The sequence below is a fragment of the Contarinia nasturtii genome, unplaced genomic scaffold, assembly GCF_009176525.2.
Source record: "Contarinia nasturtii isolate CC-2019 unplaced genomic scaffold, AAFC_CNas_1.1 Cnas_scaffold_4311, whole genome shotgun sequence".
Taxonomy (NCBI): domain Eukaryota; kingdom Metazoa; phylum Arthropoda; class Insecta; order Diptera; family Cecidomyiidae; genus Contarinia; species Contarinia nasturtii.
Genome location: NW_022201606.1, coordinates 2,996,869 through 3,017,030, shown reverse-complemented (window position 1 = coordinate 3,017,030; position 20,162 = coordinate 2,996,869). Strand labels below are relative to the sequence as shown.

The 20,162-nt window shown below is 34.9% G+C and overlaps 6 protein-coding genes and 1 long non-coding RNA gene across 7 annotated transcripts; 2 read left to right on the top strand and 5 right to left on the bottom strand.

The window, feature by feature from the left end:
* Nucleotides 1-69: 69 nt before the first annotated feature.
* LOC116350635 lies at nucleotides 70-2,809 on the bottom strand. Its single transcript, XM_031782486.1, has 5 exons — nucleotides 2,324-2,809; nucleotides 1,100-2,232; nucleotides 852-1,027; nucleotides 579-773; nucleotides 70-499 (listed from the first exon to the last, which is right to left on the bottom strand). Exons 1-5 carry the CDS (start codon nucleotides 2,410-2,412, stop codon nucleotides 374-376), a joined length of 1,719 nt encoding a protein of 572 aa, XP_031638346.1. The 5' UTR covers nucleotides 2,413-2,809; the 3' UTR covers nucleotides 70-373.
* On the top strand, nucleotides 2,663-6,317 carry LOC116350630 (poly [ADP-ribose] polymerase-like). Its single transcript, XM_031782480.1, has 7 exons — nucleotides 2,663-2,902; nucleotides 2,977-3,118; nucleotides 3,191-3,491; nucleotides 3,654-3,894; nucleotides 3,987-4,418; nucleotides 4,498-4,591; nucleotides 4,652-6,317. The coding sequence occupies exons 1-7, from the start codon at nucleotides 2,792-2,794 to the stop codon at nucleotides 6,130-6,132; spliced, it is 2,802 nt and encodes a 933-aa protein (XP_031638340.1). The 5' UTR covers nucleotides 2,663-2,791; the 3' UTR covers nucleotides 6,133-6,317.
* A 22-nt stretch (nucleotides 6,318-6,339) lies between these two features.
* LOC116350640 lies at nucleotides 6,340-6,901 on the bottom strand. Its single transcript, XR_004202042.1, has 2 exons — nucleotides 6,768-6,901; nucleotides 6,340-6,695 (listed from the first exon to the last, which is right to left on the bottom strand). It is a non-coding gene; the product is annotated as an uncharacterized LOC116350640 (long non-coding RNA).
* A 629-nt stretch (nucleotides 6,902-7,530) lies between these two features.
* On the bottom strand, nucleotides 7,531-8,680 carry LOC116350637 (dnaJ homolog subfamily C member 17-like). The gene is made up of 2 exons (XM_031782488.1): nucleotides 8,208-8,680; nucleotides 7,531-8,134 (listed from the first exon to the last, which is right to left on the bottom strand). The coding sequence occupies exons 1-2, from the start codon at nucleotides 8,530-8,532 to the stop codon at nucleotides 7,569-7,571; spliced, it is 891 nt and encodes a 296-aa protein (XP_031638348.1). The 5' UTR covers nucleotides 8,533-8,680; the 3' UTR covers nucleotides 7,531-7,568.
* A 410-nt stretch (nucleotides 8,681-9,090) lies between these two features.
* Nucleotides 9,091-11,339, bottom strand: LOC116350633 (heat shock protein 70 B2-like). The gene has a single exon (XM_031782483.1). The coding sequence runs from the start codon at nucleotides 11,173-11,175 to the stop codon at nucleotides 9,265-9,267; it is 1,911 nt and encodes a 636-aa protein (XP_031638343.1). The 5' UTR covers nucleotides 11,176-11,339; the 3' UTR covers nucleotides 9,091-9,264.
* Nucleotides 11,340-12,158: 819 nt separating this feature from the next.
* On the top strand, nucleotides 12,159-14,355 carry LOC116350634 (heat shock protein 70 B2-like). The gene has a single exon (XM_031782484.1). It carries the CDS (start codon nucleotides 12,278-12,280, stop codon nucleotides 14,183-14,185), a length of 1,908 nt encoding a protein of 635 aa, XP_031638344.1. The 5' UTR covers nucleotides 12,159-12,277; the 3' UTR covers nucleotides 14,186-14,355.
* Nucleotides 14,356-14,520: 165 nt separating this feature from the next.
* LOC116350632 (polycomb protein Scm) lies at nucleotides 14,521-18,759 on the bottom strand. The gene is made up of 8 exons (XM_031782482.1): nucleotides 18,565-18,759; nucleotides 17,669-17,945; nucleotides 17,288-17,590; nucleotides 17,099-17,223; nucleotides 16,758-17,034; nucleotides 16,174-16,686; nucleotides 15,485-16,087; nucleotides 14,521-15,415 (listed from the first exon to the last, which is right to left on the bottom strand). Exons 2-8 carry the CDS (start codon nucleotides 17,843-17,845, stop codon nucleotides 15,290-15,292), a joined length of 2,124 nt encoding a protein of 707 aa, XP_031638342.1. The 5' UTR covers nucleotides 17,846-17,945; nucleotides 18,565-18,759; the 3' UTR covers nucleotides 14,521-15,289.
* Between the last annotated feature and the right edge of the window lie 1,403 nt (nucleotides 18,760-20,162).

The window sequence follows — 20,162 nt, the reverse complement described above, 5'->3', positions numbered from 1 at the left end:
TTGTTTCATTAAAAATGTGTTTTGACTTTATTTCAAACCTTGGCTACAACAAGACCTAAAAATCATGTTGCTGAAATTGAAGAAATCAGTCTAGCTCGAGAAGTCATTACATTATTATAGTTTATTGGTTCAAGTTTTAGACATGTACAGTTCAGGACAAAATTATAAGTCACGTAACTCTCAGAGTTTTTCAAAATTTCGACTTGACTTTAGTTATTCAATTGAAATGTTTTTTTTTCCTACTCGAAGTAATATAATTATAGTTCGTAAACAAATGACTTTAATTGGCTCAAATTATGACAAACCTTTTGAAGGATAGTAGTTGTTTAAAAAATAGATAAAATTTAATTTTTGAAGTATTTGCGATAGCAAATCAATCCGATGAATAAATTCGATAGGTTTTGATTGGAGCAAAGAACGATTCGCGTTCGGTTGCATTCATCTTGATGATTTTCGACATTATATACTGGAAATACAGACCTTTAAATTGCAAGTTTTCCTAGATTTTCATAAAAATTTTAAATGTCAGTTACTCAAGATGTATATTTCGGTAATAACTGGTTGACTTCAATGATTACCTTGATAAATGATAGAAGACCGGCAATAGCAAAATTTAGTTGAATATGTGAATGTGCGCTTTTGTAAAGATGTGCTGCCCGAATATGACTTGCCACCAAAACAGTGGGATAATCTACGTCCTTGATATCATTTGTGGAATTCATATATTCGGTGTGAAGAATACCATCGGCTTCAATCTCCTGAATGAGTCCGTGCTACAAAATGAATACCATCAATAAATCATCGTAAGCAATAAAATTGAATTAATTGACAAAATCAACAATCAAAAATACCTTAACCAGTGCAAACAAAGTCGTACTTATAAGCCGAAAAGCCGTTGGCAATATTTTGATTGCGGAAATCGTATTTTCAGATAGCGACATAATGAATGCAAGAATTTTCCATCGGATTTCCATATTATCAACGCTGTCGATTTGCAAATATAAATCGTCTAAACAAGGTACTGAAACTGAGATATAAACAATAAAATATTTTAATTTTTCATACATTAAACTCAATTGGTTTTGTTAGTCTCGCTCACAGTTGGGATAAATTGGTGTTTCGGTATATGCTTTATAACCTACATCAATGCTTTTCTTCATCAATATTGTAAAAGTGAATTCACTGTCATTGTTTCGTTGCCGCAATATACCGACATTACGTTTATACCAATCGGCGATGAGCAATGGATAATTTGCTTCTGGTTTACAACCTCGCATATCATAACAATCGAGGATAATATCTAGAATTGTGCCCATCAAATACGTGTAAGGCTCATACATGTCGGTGTTTAATAACTTTTCTTCAAGAGGATCGTCAATGGTCGCTGATGGAATATCAATATTATAAGAATCAAGGCTGTCTCTGATCACTTGTTGAATTTTTTTATCGGCTTTTCCAAAAACATGCTGTGAAAGTCGTCTTATATCCAAATCGGAGAGATATTCACTGCCCACCTTTCGTGCATAAGCCGCCACGTTCCTAATTCGATATTTAAATGGACCCAAACTGTTGTAAAATTTCTCCAATTGATCTTCGTATTTCTTTGTGAAATCGTTTCCCAATAAAGTGGCAAACAAAGGAAGTTGATATCGAGACAGCGAACATACTTTAGCAAGGCCGTTTCTATCGAATTCAATGGTTCGTATTTCATTTGTTCGATAGAAGTGTAGATCATGGATCGACCAATTTTTCCATGGACCATCGAATATTAAGAAATCTGTATCTGATGACAAAATGGCCAATGCATTATTTTGTGTAGCATATTGAGCAGTTTCCAAATCACATTCGTATCGCGATGAATAATGAAATTCTCCGTATGTTTTTGCTATTGCCTTCAATGCATTAAGCGTTGAACCGAGCACGGCTCCTTCATCAGTATCAAATAACTCTGAAAGTGGTAGTAAACCAATTCTGTCATACAAGATAATGTTTGATTGAAATTCAGCGTTACGACGACTCAACCATTCGTCGATTTTTCCTTCTTGCACATTTAAATCCATGAAAAATACAAGCGAACATCCAGCATCTTTGAGTGTAGACAATATTTTTCGCAAAGAGTTTGACGATTTTTGATCATCACCACCGCAAACACTGTCATGTATGTTTGCCGTCAAAGAAAAACATAAATTATAAAAGTCAATGACTAATATAGGCTTTTGTCCAGGATGTTCTCTGTTTGATCGAATGAAGAATAAAAAGCAATGAAAATTTACTTCCAAATTTCGTTAAATCCAAAAAATATAAGCAAATAACGTTAAATTACTCTCTCCATTTGTTGATTTCTACCGAAGTTTCAATTGGCCGAACTAGTTTTTCGCGTTCAAAAAATGTTTTAAGGCCTCTAACACCCATTTTCGTTTCTTTTTAAGTTAAATGATCACAAAAAACAAGACAATCCAAGTTGATGCCGTTCAATTTATGATGCCGTTCAACTTAGCGTTCAATACCGATAAGAAAAATTCAAAAAGATATGAAATTTCTCTTGTAATTAGCTCTGTTAACTGTCAAAAGAATGACAGTTGCTCAACAAACATGCACATCAAGATTGTTCAACTTGATACACATACAACATAAAAACAATCGCTTTGATTCGTCATTCCAATTTGTTTATAATGTTCGGTGTGGCATTAAGTTGATATACGCGTGATTCACTGAGATTTTTTTATCTTTTTAATGTCTAATTTTTCGTTTTTTTAACTAAAATCATAAATTTAAGAAATAAGAGAAAAAAATGGAAAATTCATTACCGTATAAAGTTACGTATTCAACCGGTAATCAGATCTGCAACAAATGTCACACACAAATTTTATTAAACTGTTTACAAATAGCAGTAATGACACAGGTTAGTACTTTGTATTGTACACATATATCAATTTGAATGTCAAAAACCAAGATTTTGTCATTTTAAATATTTAGTCCGTTGAAGATGATTTTCGATTCCCTGTGTGGCATCATAAAATTTGCTTCTTTACATCCTATCTACCTCAAACTGTAGCCGCATTTGATGGTTTTACCAAGCTTAGATACATCGATCAAATTGCAATCAAAGAATGTATAGGTTAGAATTTGTATTAACATATTCAAACTTGTAAAATATCATGATTATGATTATTTATTGGTATTATTTAAGGTATTTTTGAGCCCGAAAATGTGACACAAGAATATAAATTGTCAGATTTTTGGATTAGCAGAGGTCCGACCAGGGACTCATGTGCTGGATGCGATAAGAAAATTTCTCAAAGTGAAATTCAAATTATGAAAATAGTTTTGGACACATCGGATACCGTTGGTAAGGCAACATGGTGGCATGCAATTTGCTTTGTTCGTACAGGATCTCATCTTGGTTGGCCTTTGTCAGCTGATCTATTGCCGGGTTTCAAAAGACTAGGAGAGGAAGACAAAGACGCCGTCAAACATCAAATGCCGTACGGGTAGGTGTAATTAATGATATCCTTAAAATGTGAACTTTTTTATATTGTTCAATAATAATTACATTGTATTTTAAGGCTGTGAATATATATATTTTTTAATTTAATCTTTTTATTGCTAAAAAATAACTGAATACAAATGAATTTATTCAAATATTTAATCAGGGCGTTGAGACGAATTTTTAAACCGCCTAAACAGAAGGACGATGTAGAAATGGTTATAGAAATGGATATAGAAATGGATGTAGAAACGGATGTAGAAATGGAGGAAGTGGAAAAAATCATTGAAAAACAAAACATGGAATATTATAAGTTGTATGATAAGCTCGCAAGGAATGTCTCGAAAAAGTATCAAATTGAATTCCTAAAAGAAAACAATCAAATGGTTCCCAAAACTGACAGTGATGTTAGTGGTTTATTTCTTCTTTTTTAAAATTTCATCTCATTTAAAAATCAGACCTTAGCTGATGTAGTATCTCTGATTTTTTTTGCTTTCAGATTTTACATCAATTAACGGATGTTATCATGTTTGGTGCTTTAAAACCATGTAAAATATGTGAACATGAACGGATGATATTCGGTAATTCGGCGTATGTTTGTGCATATACAAATGATTGGGGAAAATGCGGTTGGGAAACGAGGGAACCAGAACGATATCCAGTTAAAATACATAAAAAATTTACAAATAAATATCCATCTCTAAAAATAAAGCCTTCGGTTCGGCAGCGTGTATACAACGTGTTTCGACTAACAGACGAAAATGGGACTGACCTAATTTATGCGCATGATTGTGAATCTGAGATCGTCGAAGCCAATGACTTTGAAATGGAAGTCGATTCCGAAAAACATTTAGCAGAGGGAAAAGAGACACAAAAAAATGGTCCATTTTTATCTGTAAAAACCAAATGCATGAGGGAATGGGCTGGAGATGTAAGTTTTACGTAGTTGAATTTGTCCCTGCCTCTGCCGACATCATTGTCATAATAATTATTGTTAATATTTCTTCTAGGAGCGTGCTCGTATCGAAATGATTGGAAAAAACATGAAAAAAGATGAAGACTACACAAATTTATTGCCAGAAAAAATAACATTCAAAGTAACAGGTATATATATAAAAGTAATTGATTTCAGTGGACAAATTAATAAATTACAAATATCAATAGGTGGACGTGCGATCGATCCGGGGTGTCATGAATTTGATTTGAATTTAAATCGAATGCGAGTCTATTCATGTAAATTAGACAAGGGCGAATTGGAATACACAGCTGTTTTGGGTCTAGTCGACATTGAAAACAATCGAAATTCATACTACCGTATGCAATTGCTAGTGGAGCATATAACAATTTCTACATTTCATTCCGTTTTTTGGGTATTCGAAACATGGGGTCGCATATCGACAGTCATTGGTTCGAAACGACTTCAATTATTTGAAACTATCGAAGAAGCCCGCACAACATTTAACACAATTTATGAAGAAAAAACAGGAAACCCATTCGAACTTAAACAATTCATCAAATGGCCGGAAAAATATTATCATTTGGAAATTGATTTGGGTTTGAAACCAAAAGTGCCGCTAAAATCATTTCCGACCAAACTAAATCCACCGCTGTTCCAATTAATGCAAATCATTTTCAATATTAATCAAATGGAAAACGTGATGATCGGTTGTGATGTAGACTTAAAGCAAATGCCTTTGGGAAAGATAAGTGCTCAAGGAATCCGTTCGGCAATGAATGTTCTCAGGCACATTGAACAATCGATAAGCCAAAATAATTCATATAGCCAACTACGTGAAGCGTCAAATAAGTTTTATACGCTGATTCCACATGCGTTTGGTATAAAACGCCCACCGGTTATCGATTCAATGGAAGTAGTCATTGCAAAAAATGAAATGTTGGAAAGTTTACTAAACATGGAATTAATTTATCGTTTCCTTGATGAAGAAAACGGCGAAAAAATGAATATACTCGATGCTTGCTATCTAAGATTAAAAACCGACATCGTAGCTGTGAACAAAAATTCAGCTGTATTTAAAAAACTCGTTGATATAATTAAAACTACACATGGACCAACACACGATAACTTCACACTGGAAGTTCTTGAAATATTCAAAGTTCGACGGCACGGTGAAGATAATCGATTTGAGAAGTGGAAAGACGTGAGCACTCAGCTACTTTGGCACGGGTCAAGTTCAATGAATTTCGTTAGTATTTTAGCGAATGGATTAAAAGTGGCTCCTCCCGAAGCAAAACATAATGGTGATATGTTTGGCGAGGGTATTTATTTCACTGACGTTGTTTCGAAAGCAACCAACTACTGTCAGGCACAAAAAACAGATAACATCGGTTTTGTTTTATTGTGCGAAGTGGCCATAGGTCAAGTTCGATGTTTATATGAGTCCAATAAAATTGAAGATCATATTCCAAATGATACATATCAATCTGTTCAAGGGTGCGGCCAATATCAAACATCAAAGAATTCAAAAATCAATGGCAAACTAATTAAAACTGGCAAACTTATTAAAAAACGATTTATCACATCACTAACATACAACGAATTTGTTGTCTATGATCCTGGACAAGTGAAAATTGAATACATGATAAAACTTAAATTCAATTACACCGAGAAAAAGAACTTTCCATAAAAATTAATGAATTTTTTTTAGATTAAGAATGACGCATACAAATTTATGACGATAATATATATTTTGAAACATTTTTTCCACTTCAGTGATGACTTTATTTTTTCAAGATTTTCTCATATACGTGAAATTGCTGGATAAGTTACGTAAAGCGTTTGAGCTTAAATCCAAGTCAATCAAAAATTCTCACTTATTAATTTACAAAAGTCCGACTTTTTCATAAATATACATATTTATTAAAGATTTTGCTATGCACAAACTAGATTGAATATTTTACTTCGGTATTTCTGTTTTAGTTCTGTTTACGTCAAGTCCTTCATTTCCCAATTCCAAATTTAGATAAACGATGATAAAAAAGAAGATTATCATTGCAAGTAAGAATGAAGCTGAGTAAATATTTTCCATGCGTCTCTCGCCAAAAACAAAATGTTCTGTTAACCAGGTACGTGTGTGTCGATATGCGCGTACAATTTTTGATGGATGATGGTCATAGTTTTTATAATAATGTCTCATTGCCGTAAGATTTGGATTTTGGTTTGATGAACGCAGAATACTTGCCCCATTATCTGAGATGAAAAATTGAAAAAATACGTGTAATAAGAAGTTGACATTAGTGAACGGTTGTGATTGGTTCTTACTTATTTTGAATTGGTTGACATTATTCAAACGGTTCGTATGGATAAGTTGTCTCGCCTCAATGTAGCTCAAACACCGTAGTCTTGTCAGCAACATATTTGTTATTTTTATCACTCAACTCAATGATCAAACAGTGAATATTTCGTCTATTCTTGCTTTTTCTCAGTTTGTTTGCGGTACTGTTTCATGCGTTCTCGAATTGGCAGATCAAATTCGTCAAATTTGGTATTTACTGGATTGTCTTGAAATCGCCCGCGATGATACGATGTCCGAAATCTCGTGGAAACACCTCTTATGACCTGCTTGGGAAAATGTTCTAAAACAATTTATTGAGATTTGATTAACTTAATTGGTTGCCATTTGAAATAAATGAAAAAATAGTCACCTGCGTCGTATTTGGCTTTTGCTTTTGGATCGCTTAAAGTTTCGTATGCTTCAGTGATGTTACGAAACTGAACTGATGCCTTTGGGCAATTGTTTGTTTTATCCGGATGATAGATTTTCGACAAACGATAATAAGCACTTTTAATATCTGCTTGTGTTGCGGCCGCTGTTAATCTCAAACGTGCATACAAACTACCAAAATTCATGCTACAACAAGGATACCTTTTATTAAAACCAAAACGTTCAACATGTTTTTGCTTTTATGCACATGAAATTTTTCTATAAATCAGATGATTGAGTTTCACACTGACTGTCATTGTTAGTTATGTCAGAGTGTGACCTAACCTCAAAAAAACACAGCAAATAAGAGATATACATGTATATGATTTACATATGAGATGTTTTATTTCAATGAACTATTAAGCTTTTTTATCGTCAATTTTTGTTGACGATTCATCATTTTGCTTCGCATATGGATCTTGATAAGGAACAGCATTTTTCTTATTATTATACTCTATTATGCATAGTACAGTAAATAGCGCAATTAAACAAATTATTCCAAAATGTAATACATTCATAATTTTCTGGTTCATTTCCTTTTCTACCATTTCATACATTTGTTTTTCGATATCGGACAGCTCTTTGCGTTCCAAATATGGTCTTGGCGGTCGAATTCGATATTGTCCCCGTGATATCCGCATCATTTGCTCTTGGTATTGTTCAGCAAACTTTTGTATACGCTCTTTACGAATCTTTGAGCCGTAATCTTCTTGGAAATGCGCTCTGTACCAAGCATCAAAATCAAACAAATTTTCACGTCGAAATTGGAATTCTTCACTTTCACTTCGTTTCTTCCCTTTTCGTCGCATATTCTCACGGTACGTTCGAATCTTTTCAGCAAGTTCTTCATCTTTTTCGTGGAACGATGAACTGGGTTGGGGTTTGTATGAAGTAGCTCTCCTTGTCGCTCTTCCGTAAGGGGTTTCTGTTGTGAACAAATGATATAATTAAAACTTTCATCTGACATAGTGATTGCTCTTGGCGCAGAAATATGTTACCTTTATCATATTGAGCTCTGGTTGTTTCATTGCCAAGAATTTCATAAGCCTCGGTAATACTTCGAAATTTCGATGCAGAAACATCACAGCCTTCATTCCTATCTGGGTGATATTCTTTAGATAATTTGTAGTAGGCCTTTTTGATTTCAGGCTGTGATGCACCAGCCAGTAGTCCCAGTCGAGCATATAAATCACCTAATTTTATATACTTTCTACTAGAGAATTGTCGTTTTATCTCACAAATATTCAGCGATTTTCGTTTCACGTGTTTACGATGTGTTGTCAAACATTGTCTTATTTGCGATTTATTCAAATATCCAAACATTTTTTAAACTCAATATTAACAATTGTTCATAACCACTCAGATAAATTAACAGAATTTATAAAGCTTAAACTATCAATCAACTAAATTTAAAAAAAAAAACGACCCAATATTCAGAGCTGTACATAAACTATGTGAGACATTTCTTATGCAACTCAAACAGCTGATTTGACATTCTATTGAATACAAAGTAGACGTCACATTGACAATGTATACAAAAATAAAAAACAAACGAACAATACAATATGTTGTTATACATATAGTGCACAGTTTTATCAATGCAGCATTTAAACGAATTCTATGATGTTTTTATTATATGAACGACATAGATGTATTTTAATATCGAGTTGATAGTTTGTGCTATTGATTATTTTACATTTACAACATTAAATAAGAAAACCTGGTTTTTTATTTAGTGATATCGAAATGTTTGAAAAATAGAGTTTATGCATTCAAGACAAGCCATATTTGTTGAACAACAAACCTCTTTTTTAATTCCTACGATGAAGAAAATATAGAGCTGCAAAAAATTAAAATCTTTTCGAAATAAAATACATTGAGTTTCTTTTTATAACTTAGTACTACTTTATTTATTTATTTGACATCAATAATACGATTTACATTTTGCTTATTCTCTAATCATATTCGAACTACTATTAAATTCTATTTTAAAATACTTTTTTATTTGAAGACATTCTTAAGTTGTAATGGTTATATCTATTGATTTTTGTGACTTTAGTCGACTTCTTCAACGGTTGGCCCTTGACGGTTGTTGAAATTGTTTCCAGCCTGTTGGCCACAATTGTTTGGTCCTGCTCCGCCTGTGTGAATCTTTGTCATGATTGGTGAACAGATTTGAGTGACCTCTTTCATTTTGTGTTCAAATTCGTCTTTTTCGGCCAATCCATTGGCATCGAGCCATCGCAGCGTTTCTTCACAACAATTGCGAGCTTTGGATTTTTCATCATCTGACAATTTGTCGCCGGCCTCACCGACCGCTTGTTTCACACTGAACACATAACCCTCGAGATTGTTACGAGCGACAATTTTTTCACGTTGTTTCTCATCCTCTTCGCGATATCTTTCAGCTTCGGCCAACATTCGATCAATTTCCGATTGCGATAGGCGACCTTTGTCATTTTTAATGGTGATATTCTTTGATTTGCCTGTGCTCATTTCTTTCGCTGTTACATTGAGAATACCATTTGCATCCAAATCGAATGTCACCTCAACCTTTGGAACGCCACGCGGTGCTGGCGGAATGCCGCTCAATTCAAAGCTACCCAATACGTTGTTGTCTTTAGTCATTGCTCGCTCACCTTCAAATACTTGAATCGAAACGCCTGGTTGATTGTCGGCGTATGTGGTGAATGTTTGTGTTTGTTTGCATGGAATACGAGCGTTTCGTTCAATGAGTTTGGTCATCACACCGCCAGCTGTTTCGATACCAAGCGAAAGTGGTGTCACATCGACCAAAAGAACATCTTGAATCTTACTGTCTTTGCTGCCGGTGAGAATGGCTGCTTGAACGGCTGCTCCGTAAGCGACGGCCTCATCTGGGTTGATTGAGAGATTCAATTGTTTGCCGTTGAAGAAGTTCTGCAATAATGATTGAACTTTTGGTATACGAGTAGAGCCACCGACCAAAACAATTTCATCGATCTTCGATTTATCCAATTTAGCATCGGCCAGTGCTTTCTCCACGGGTTGTAGTGTGGCTCGGAATAAATCACCGCACAATTCTTCGAAACGGGCACGCGTTATTTTTGTATAGAAATCAATGCCCTCAAACAATGAATCTATTTCAATGGTGGCCTCAGTACTTGCCGAAAGTGTACGTTTAGCGCGTTCGGCCGCTGTTCGCAATCGTCGCAATGCTCGTGGATTGGTGGCCATGTCCTTTTTGAATTTGCGCTTGAATTCATCGGCAAAATGTGTTACCAAACGATTGTCGAAATCTTCGCCGCCCAAATGGGTATCTCCGGCCGTTGAACGTACTTCAAACAGTGAACCTTCATCAATCGAAAGAATCGAAACATCAAATGTACCGCCGCCCAAATCGAAAATAAGTACATTCTTTTCACTCTGTAAATGTTTGTCCAATCCATAGGCCAGTGCTGCCGCCGTGGGTTCGTTTATGATACGAAGAACGTTCAATCCAGCAATCATACCAGCGTCTTTTGTTGCTTCTCGCTGTGCATTGTTGAAGTAAGCTGGCACTGTGATGACAGCGTCTGTGATAGTTTCACCCAAATATGCTTCGGCCGTTTCTTTCATTTTTGTTAAAACCATCGAACTAATTTCTTCTGGTGCGAAACGTTTACGTTCTCCTTTGAATTCAGCGACGAGTTTTGGTTTTCCATTTTCACTGACAACAGTGAATGGCCAATGTTTAAGATCGTCTTGGATTTTTGGATCATCGAATTTGCGGCCAATCAATCGCTTTGCATCGAAGATGGTATTTTTTGGATTCATGGCGACTTGATTTTTGGCCGCATCGCCAATCAAACGTTCGGTATCGGTGAATGCGACATAGCTTGGCGTTGTTCGATTGCCTTGATCGTTTGCAATTATTTCCACTTTTCCGTGTTGAAAAACTCCAACGCACGAATAAGTTGTTCCCAAATCAATTCCAATTGCTGGCATTTTTACTTTTTTTACTTTTTTTTCACTTTGTTTCACAATTCACAAATAAATCAACTTTTATTTTTCACTTTCAAATATATATTCTGATTGAATTAGCGTTTTGCTTTGAAATTACTTCTTTCTATTTTACTTTTATTTTTCTCACTTTGAAGTGTTTGCTTCTGTGTTTATGTATTAACTGACTTCGTAGCGAACATTTCTCCGTATTTATACTGTATTCATGAATTCGAGAATATTCGTATAGAAAACAGTCGAATACATGTAGACGTTACAGTGTTTTCAAGCATGTTCCCGAATATTCTCAATGTATCTTTCAATGGCGTTCGAATATAGTGGACGCATTTAAAAGGTTTGAGTAGAAATGTATAGAAAGTTCGCTCTCGTTACTCTCGTTTTGTTTAATCATCAGTTTGTTTTGATCAAAATAATATAACTGCGTATAAACATTTTTTATCGTAAAATTGCATCATTATTTGAAAGTAAACATATTTTTGAACTATGTTATCTATAACTTATAGACTAGACGTAGAATTCACGTAGATAATGTTAATGAAACAGTCAACATTTTTCTTATTCATATTTCTAAAAATAATCAATGACAGAAACATCAATGATTTGAAATTAAATATTCAATAACATAAAGAATGCCAAATTAAACTCTCGAGAATTTTCCACGTGAGACCATTAGGTCACATATAAACAAACAAACGTAAACCAAACGAGAGCGAACTTTCTATACATTTCTCCTCAAACCTTCTAAATGCGTCGACTACATTCAAACGCTACTTAAAAATACATTGAGAATATTCGGAAACATGCTTGAAAACACTGTAACGTCTACATGTATTCGACTGTCTTCTATATGATTATTCTCGAATTCATGGATACAGTATAAATATGGGTAAATGTTCGCTGCGAGGTCAGTTTACACATAAACACAAAAGCAAACACTTCAAAGTGAGAAAAATAAAAGTGAAATAATAAGACGCAATTTCAAAGCAAAACGCTAATTCAATCAGAATATATATTTGAAAGTGAAAAATAAAAGTTGATTTATTTGTGAATTGTGAAACAAAGTGAAAAAAAAGTAAAAAAAGTAAAAATGCCAGCAATTGGAATTGATTTGGGAACAACTTATTCGTGCGTTGGAGTTTTTCAACACGGAAAAGTGGAAATAATTGCAAACGATCAAGGCAATCGAACAACGCCCAGCTATGTCGCATTCACCGATACCGAACGTTTGATTGGCGATGCGGCCAAAAATCAAGTCGCCATGAACCCGAAAAATACTATCTTCGATGCAAAGCGATTGATTGGCCGCAAATTCAATGATCCAAAAATCCAAGGCGATCTCAAACATTGGCCATTCACCGTTGTCAGTGAAAATGGAAAACCAAAACTCGTCGCTGAATTCAAAGGAGAACGCAAACTTTTCACACCAGAAGAAATCAGTTCGATGGTTTTAACAAAAATGAGAGAAACGGCCGAAGCATATTTGGGTGGAACCATCACAGACGCTGTCATCACAGTGCCAGCTTACTTCAACAATGCACAGCGAGAAGCAACAAAAGACGCTGGTATGATTGCTGGATTGAACGTTCTTCGTATCATTAACGAACCCACGGCGGCAGCACTGGCCTATGGATTGGACAAAAAGTTACAGAGTGAAAAGAATGTACTTATTTTCGATTTGGGCGGCGGTACATTTGATGTTTCGATTCTTTCGATTGATGAAGGCTCACTGTTTGAAGTACGTTCAACGGCCGGAGATACCCATTTGGGCGGCGAAGATTTCGACAATCGTTTGGTAACACATTTTGCCGAAGAATTCAAGCGCAAATTCAAAAAGGACATGGCCACCAATCCACGAGCATTGCGACGATTGCGAACAGCGGCCGAACGCGCCAAACGTACACTTTCGGCAAGTACTGAGGCCACCATTGAAATAGATTCGTTGTTTGAGGGCATTGATTTCTATACAAAAATATCACGTGCCCGTTTCGAAGAATTGTGCGGTGATTTATTCCGATCCACACTACAACCCGTGGAGAAAGCACTGACCGATGCTAAATTGGATAAATCGAAAATCGATGAAATTGTTTTGGTCGGTGGCTCTACTCGTATACCAAAAGTTCAATCATTATTGCAGAACTTCTTCAACGGCAAACAATTGAATCTCTCAATCAACCCAGATGAGGCCGTCGCTTACGGAGCAGCAATCCAAGCAGCCATTCTCACCGGCAGCAAAGACAGTCAAATTCAAGATGTTCTTTTGGTCGATGTGACACCACTTTCGCTTGGTATCGAAACAGCTGGCGGTGTGATGACCAAACTCATTGAACGAAACGCTCGTATTCCATGCAAACAAACACAAACATTCACCACATACGCCGACAATCAACCAGGCGTTTCGGTTCAAGTATTTGAAGGCGAGCGAGCAATGACTAAAGACAACAACGTATTGGGTAGCTTTGAATTGAGCGGCATTCCGCCAGCACCGCGTGGCGTTCCAAAGGTTGAGGTGACATTCGATTTGGATGCAAATGGTATTCTCAATGTAACAGCGAAAGAAATGAGCACCGGCAAATCAAAGAATATCACCATTAAAAATGATAAAGGTCGCCTATCGCAATCGGAAATTGATCGAATGTTGGCCGAAGCTGAAAGATATCGCGAAGAGGATGAGAAACAACGTGAAAAAATTGCCGCTCGTAACAACCTCGAGGGCTATGTTTTCAGTGTGAAACAAGCGGTCGGTGAAGCCGGCGACAAATTGTCAGATGATGAAAAATCCAAAGCTCGCAATTGTTGTGAAGAAACGCTGCGATGGCTGGATGCCAATGGATTGGCCGAAAAAGATGAATTTGAACACAAAATGAAAGAGGTCACTCAAATCTGTTCACCAATCATGACAAAGATTCACACAGGCGGAGCAGGACCAAATTGTGGCCAACAGGCCGGAAACAATTTCAACAACCGTCAAGGGCCAACCGTTGAAGAAGTCGACTAAAGTCACAAAAATCAAAAGATATAACCATTACAATTTAAGAATGTCTTCAAATAAAAAAGCATTTTAAAATAGAATTAATAATTTGAATGAGATTAGCGAATAAGCAAAATGTAAATCGTATTATTGATGTCAAATAAATAAATAAAGTAGTACTAAGTTATAAAAAGAAACTCAATGTATTTTATTTCGAAAAGATTTTAATTTTTTGCAGCACTATATTTTCTTCATTGTAGGAATTAAAAAAGAGGTTTGTTGTTCAGCAAATTTGGCTTGAGTTTTCAAACATTTTCAGATCTCATAAACAATGGTATTGAATAAAAAAGCAGGTTTACTCATTTGAATTTCATTTTTTGCATTTATTTTTACTCTATAGTGTGTTTGAGTGTGTGATTTGCTTGTGTATTTTTATGTGTGATTTTATAGGTTTATCTGTAAGTATTTATCGCATGAGCTATGAGTTTAATCTGTTCTAGGACCAATTTGAGTAAATCTGTCATTCTTATGATTATAGCGATTCATCAATTTGTTTAGTTTTGCACAAGTTATATGGCATTTTAATTGGCTTTATACAAAATATTCATTATTATAGATAAAAACTCTCTTCCTCCGTTCCAATTATTCTAAAATTAAATAATAAACAAATCAAAATAACCAAACAAACAAGAATTAAAAATAAGACAAAATGTTTAAAGTGTTTATTTGAAGTCAACACATAAAATTTGAACCAATGTGAAACAGAAGTTAAAATCAAGAAATTGTAAAAATGAGCGAACTATGTAAATAATTCTAATTTATCAATTGAAATTATGACTTCGATTGTAAAGACCGAAGCGCTTTAGACTTCATCTAGTGTGTAATTTTACAAAATTTTACAAGAGGTGTTTGTTTTAAAAGATCATTTTAATTAGTGCTATTCTCTACCATTTCTGTCCACGTGTGTTGCCAACTAAATCGCAATCAACGCACGAAATTTCGCATTGGAAAAAAGGAATTGCATTCTACTCGCCGATAATCTATTACGTATTTCTTATGTTCCTAGAGAAAAAATGTTTTCGAAATTTTTGATTGTAAATTTCAGAACAAGGGACACTTTTAACAATTTAATTAGTGCTTTCGGCGTGTAATTCGATTCACAATGTTGCAAATTTTAAGCGCAGGTCCCAATTTCATATCCATGTATTTCATCATCATATCCGAATTGAGGAGCAACAGTGCCTTGCCATCGATTTCCTGTAATAAACATTTGTTCAAAATTAATACGGCATTCGATATGATAATTTAAGCGTTTTCCCAACTTACATGCTTCCTAAACAGTTCGGCATGAACAGCCAACGCTGGATCTGTGTCCGCAATGAATTTTATGACGCCTTCCACCGACCATTCTTGCGGCGGTCCGGTCGGTAATTTGGATGCGGTTGAAGAGAGCGATGTTGTACCCGTAGTTGTTGTTGTAGTTGTTGTTATTGCTGGTGCTGTTGTACTTGAAACGTTTTCCTCTTGTTCCTCTGTGCTGTCAACGTCCGATACACCGATCGTCATCAGTTCATTATCATTGTCTTTGTCACTCTCAAATGCATACTCATTCTTAATCTTGCGAATGGTGTACTTCAATGGTCTATCACTATTCGATGAATCACTCTCGCTTTCATATTTAATCGATCGCTTAAGTTGATGTAGACGCATTTTCTCCCTTCGTTCAATTTCACTGTACCGTTTTTCCGCTTGCTCTTGCTCCAGAAGTGCTTCCCGTTGCTCATCGGCAACGCACTGTTCACATTGCTCTGGTCCCGGATCCAGAGTGATTAGATTTTCACATGAATTACACGTTCGACAAACTGTTTGTAGGAATTGTGTCATCTGGTCATCACTAAGTGTATCATTTGGTTTACAAGGTATCTTAACCTGTTAACATACACACGATATAAAGTATTAGAAGTGCATCGAATAATAAAATTGTGTTAAAAGTAATCTAAGTTAAGAAGTCTTACTGTAAAATTCTTTCCAGCCGCCGTTACAATGATAACTTCACCTTCCAAGCCAAATAATAGTGGTGAAAGTTGTGATGTATCTCGCGATGCAGCCAAAACTTCTTGTAAGCAAAGTTTAGCAAGCAGATGGTGTGATGGTGCCGTTACCATCGACGGCAATTTTGAGCTGTTGATGTAACGGCCACCTCGACATTTTGTATGAAAGTGAATTGTTATGGGAGTTGCAGTGGGCAGGGAATCATCAGGTATCATTATATTTGAAGGTTTTGCTGTCTTTCGCTTGTTCGTTCCATCGAACTTGTTTCGATGACCAGGAGGTTGCACAGGATGACAACTGCGCGTACACCAACCAACGGGAAATATATCGCGTGAATCGTATCTGGTCCAATAATCAAATGCACCCCGCCAACCATCAAATGCAACATGGATTTGATCATCTTTTATTGTATCAACTGTTGCACAGCAAATCAGTTGTGGATTCTTTTTATCAACAGCCTCCAATTTTTGACCAACCTTAAAATAAAAATTAACATTTTTCAATCAATGGAAACGGCATAGAGCGCTATTAATTTATCGCATTTTACCTTGAAAAGGTTCTTCTTCGGCGTTGGCGGTTCAGGTAAAAATATTTCTTCAGGTGCCAGTACGGCATTTTTTAATTGTTTAACTAGGAACGTTTGCCATCCATTGACATTTTTTGCATAGCCTAAAGGCGGTTGCAGTTGACCGCCACTTCGTTCGCAATGGCCAATGGCATGAATTTCATTTGAATTATCAACTAAGCGCCAAAAATCATTTTGATTATCACTGCCATCTAGTCGAATTCGCAGTCTTGATCCGAGCACATTTATAACAGTCCCACTATTTGAATAGACATAAATGTTTATAAATTTTGTGCTAAACTAAATGAAGTTGAAATACATACATGCATGTGGATGTGACACAGCGTGGATCTAACGCCTCCAGTTTCATTCCAATTTTGAACTCATTCTGAGGTGGATCCAAAGCCTGTTTGAAACACTCGGGTGGTGCAGCCTCGCTGTTTGTTTCCTAAAATACATCCGATACATTTAAAAATCACTTCTGGCATTGCACGGGAAATTCGAAAACTTACTTTGAGATATTCATCCCAATTAAATACATGAAAACTTTCATATTGAAACGATCGCGTTGGTTGATGTGTATTTGTCGGACTATTACGTTTCACCGTTGCAGTTTTCACAATACTACCGGAACTTCGGTGTTCATTGTTATTATTTTTTGTACTATTGTTATTATTTACACTATTACTACTGCTCGATTTGCTATTTGACGTTGACGATGTCGGATATAATTTTTGGTTTAGCTGCTTATAAGATCCATATCCCTTAGAAGAGGATGCCAAACTATCTTTATTGGATTTTGTCCCATTTGGTCGCTGTGAACAAACAAAAAGAAATCGATGTTATTATACGACATAAAATCAATATTCGATCAAAATCGATTCAAAACTCACAAATTTAAATACGTCCAACGCATTTGACTCGGTTGATGTATGTTTTGGTGGTCTGCCTCGAACCTTGCCATTGACCGGAATAGCAGTCATGCCATTGCTATTTGTGATGATTTTCAATTTGGTTGGCGGCTGTGATGACGAATTGTTTATTTTATGCGATTTCTTACTGTTATTCATTGCACTGGATTTTCTTGTTTGTGTTGCTTAGATTCTGTTTCTCATTGCACATATTCTCTTATCGATAATTTCCACAATGTTCACCTAATTGTATGCTACACTTTTCGAATGAAAGAGAAAACAACAATATAAATGTTTAAACTGTAAACTACTTACAAATTGAATTCATGCTATCATCAGATTTGTGCAAACGAAATGCAACTGTTTTTAAACGATTTCTATGCTAACAATTTCCCACATGAATAATTTAATGAAAAAAAAAAACATTAAGGAGTCAATAAATGGTAGAAATGACCTAAAAACATCGATATTCGTCATCCGTTGGTTTGTGCAATTTTATGACTTCATTTGAATAATGAATAAATTCGTTCACATTTGCAATAAAAATTTGGTTCGTGACTTATGGGACGAAAAAAAATGCAATAAACTCAATAAACGAATACTGAACGATCAAAACACCCAATGAAATTGCAGAAGCAATTGGAACAAATCAATGGAATTTAGCTCACAACCACTTGAACACTAAACGGATTTATAAACAAAATTAAATAAAACTTATTTGTTTGTTATTGTACACGTATTTACTTTAAATATACGTTTGTTTACATTTTTAGCGCTGAACAAATCCATTACGAATCTATTTGCACAATAGTTTTGATTTTAAAATGATTCCGTAATTAACATATTTCACACTATTAAATAAAATGTAAAATAAATACCATTCAGTGGATGTAATTCACGCGATTGATGATTTTAAATTAAAATTCAATCGAATCGAATCGAATGCAAATGTTTTATTGGAAAAAGAACTGATTTTGATTTCAGTTTCACAGAATCAACCAAATATAAACATTTATTCGCTTGTATTCGATCAATTTTACCACAGTATTTTCGCTCTTTAATCAATTCGATACAGCGCCATATTTTTTTTTTCGTCAATATTTTGGCATTTGTTTCTGTTGTGTTTGTTAGTGTAGCGGAGTACGTTTAATGAGAGGAACGTAAATAATACATTTGAAAGGTTTTTCTTATTGAGCTGCGAATGTGTAACAAAGTGGATACAACGCCAACTGGTGGCAACTAGCACACAACTCTATACTATTATTGTAGCACAATGGATTTTTATCAATTTATATTTAATTTACTTGATTTCATTGGTAAAAAATAGTTTGGATTTGTAATTATGCGTACTTTGCTTGAGCTAGTGGTGAATTTTTCGTTAGCCGTCATATTGATTGAATATACTCATTTGTAAAACAAATTTGAATGTATTCGAAAAACATGATTTGTATAAAGGGTCAAAATCAAATCAATCATTTGAAGCGAAAAACCTTCGAGCGACTTGTCGTTCGATAAAATTAGTATGGGTTGAATGACTGTTAAGTAGTTCACTCGAGATGAGTCGTTTATGCGTAACCTTTTGAAATCAAACATTAATTTCACGTAATTTTGTTAATTTACACCTGCACATTGCGACATGCAAATATCTTGCAACAAATGTTCCAAACGTAAAATCCACAAGTGAAATGAATACTTTAGTGTACACCTTAGCTAACAAAAATCATTGGTTGATTTGTAATCGGTTCTGATTACGTTTGTAAAATGATAATTTATTCCAAGAATTGGTAGCTTCCGATTGATTCATTCATTGACGCGTATAGAAACTAATTTATGCTTATCAGTAAAACTCTGCGACATTGATTTGTACGATTGAATGTATAATGGTAGCAATTCAAATCTTATGTAAATATACATATGAATGTGTATCAAATTTTAAACGAAATTTTCGCTGCTTGATAAGGAGATATAATTAGTGCCAAAGGTATTTTTGATCGTATTTGCATAAAACGATGTTAGATTTAAATATACAACTCGAATATTCAACGGCTTTGTATGAAAAACGAGATTTTTATAAATACGTATTCCAATCAAAGACTTACTTCTAACTACTATGACGTCCTTTTCGATATTTTTTTCCTGATATTTTATCCCATTTTCTGTGCATTCATCAGTTTTCCATCAAAATAAATTTTTTCTAATTAAATTCTGACTCTTTTCTTACATGATTTAATTTTAAGCACAGGTTATTTAAACGTCCAGCACACTTCATCAAGGTGCTATTTGCACATTTCAAATTCAATTACCATGAAGCTACAGTACGGCTATAGCATCTGTATAAATTTTAACACGAATTCCCTGATCGCCATGCTTTACATAAATGTAATTGCTTTAGATGACATTTGAGTTGGTATTATGACGCGAGCATATTGATACAATTAAATTTAAACCTCTTATTTCCACCTTTGCAACTTCTTCA

Bases quoted from the DNA above. Each gene is read 5' to 3' on its own strand.
- LOC116350633 (XM_031782483.1), bottom strand. From the start codon at position 11,175: ATGCCAGCAATTGGAATTGATTTGGGAACAACTTATTCGTGCGTTGGA.
- LOC116350632 (XM_031782482.1), bottom strand. From the start codon at position 17,845: ATGAATAACAGTAAGAAATCGCATAAAATAAACAATTCGTCATCACAG. The intron at 16,687-16,757 runs GTAAAATGCGAT...TTTTATTTTAAG, and splicing joins CGAAGAAGAACCTTTTCAAG to GTTGGTCAAAAATTGGAGGC. The intron at 16,088-16,173 runs GTAAGACTTCTT...GTATGTTAACAG, and splicing joins CGGCTGGAAAGAATTTTACA to GTTAAGATACCTTGTAAACC.
- LOC116350634 (XM_031782484.1), top strand. From the start codon at position 12,278: ATGCCAGCAATTGGAATTGATTTGGGAACAACTTATTCGTGCGTTGGA.
- LOC116350635 (XM_031782486.1), bottom strand. From the start codon at position 2,412: ATGGGTGTTAGAGGCCTTAAAACATTTTTTGAACGCGAAAAACTAGTT. The intron at 2,233-2,323 runs GTAATTTAACGT...TCGATCAAACAG, and splicing joins GAAATCAACAAATGGAGAGA to AGAACATCCTGGACAAAAGC. The intron at 500-578 runs GTAATCATTGAA...ATGAAAATCTAG, and splicing joins GTCTTCTATCATTTATCAAG to GAAAACTTGCAATTTAAAGG.
- LOC116350630 (XM_031782480.1), top strand. From the start codon at position 2,792: ATGGAAAATTCATTACCGTATAAAGTTACGTATTCAACCGGTAATCAG. The intron at 2,903-2,976 runs GTTAGTACTTTG...TTAAATATTTAG, and splicing joins AAATAGCAGTAATGACACAG to TCCGTTGAAGATGATTTTCG. The intron at 4,419-4,497 runs GTAAGTTTTACG...TATTTCTTCTAG, and splicing joins TGAGGGAATGGGCTGGAGAT to GAGCGTGCTCGTATCGAAAT.
- LOC116350637 (XM_031782488.1), bottom strand. From the start codon at position 8,532: ATGTTTGGATATTTGAATAAATCGCAAATAAGACAATGTTTGACAACA. The intron at 8,135-8,207 runs GTAACATATTTC...TGTTCACAACAG, and splicing joins CAGAGCTCAATATGATAAAG to AAACCCCTTACGGAAGAGCG.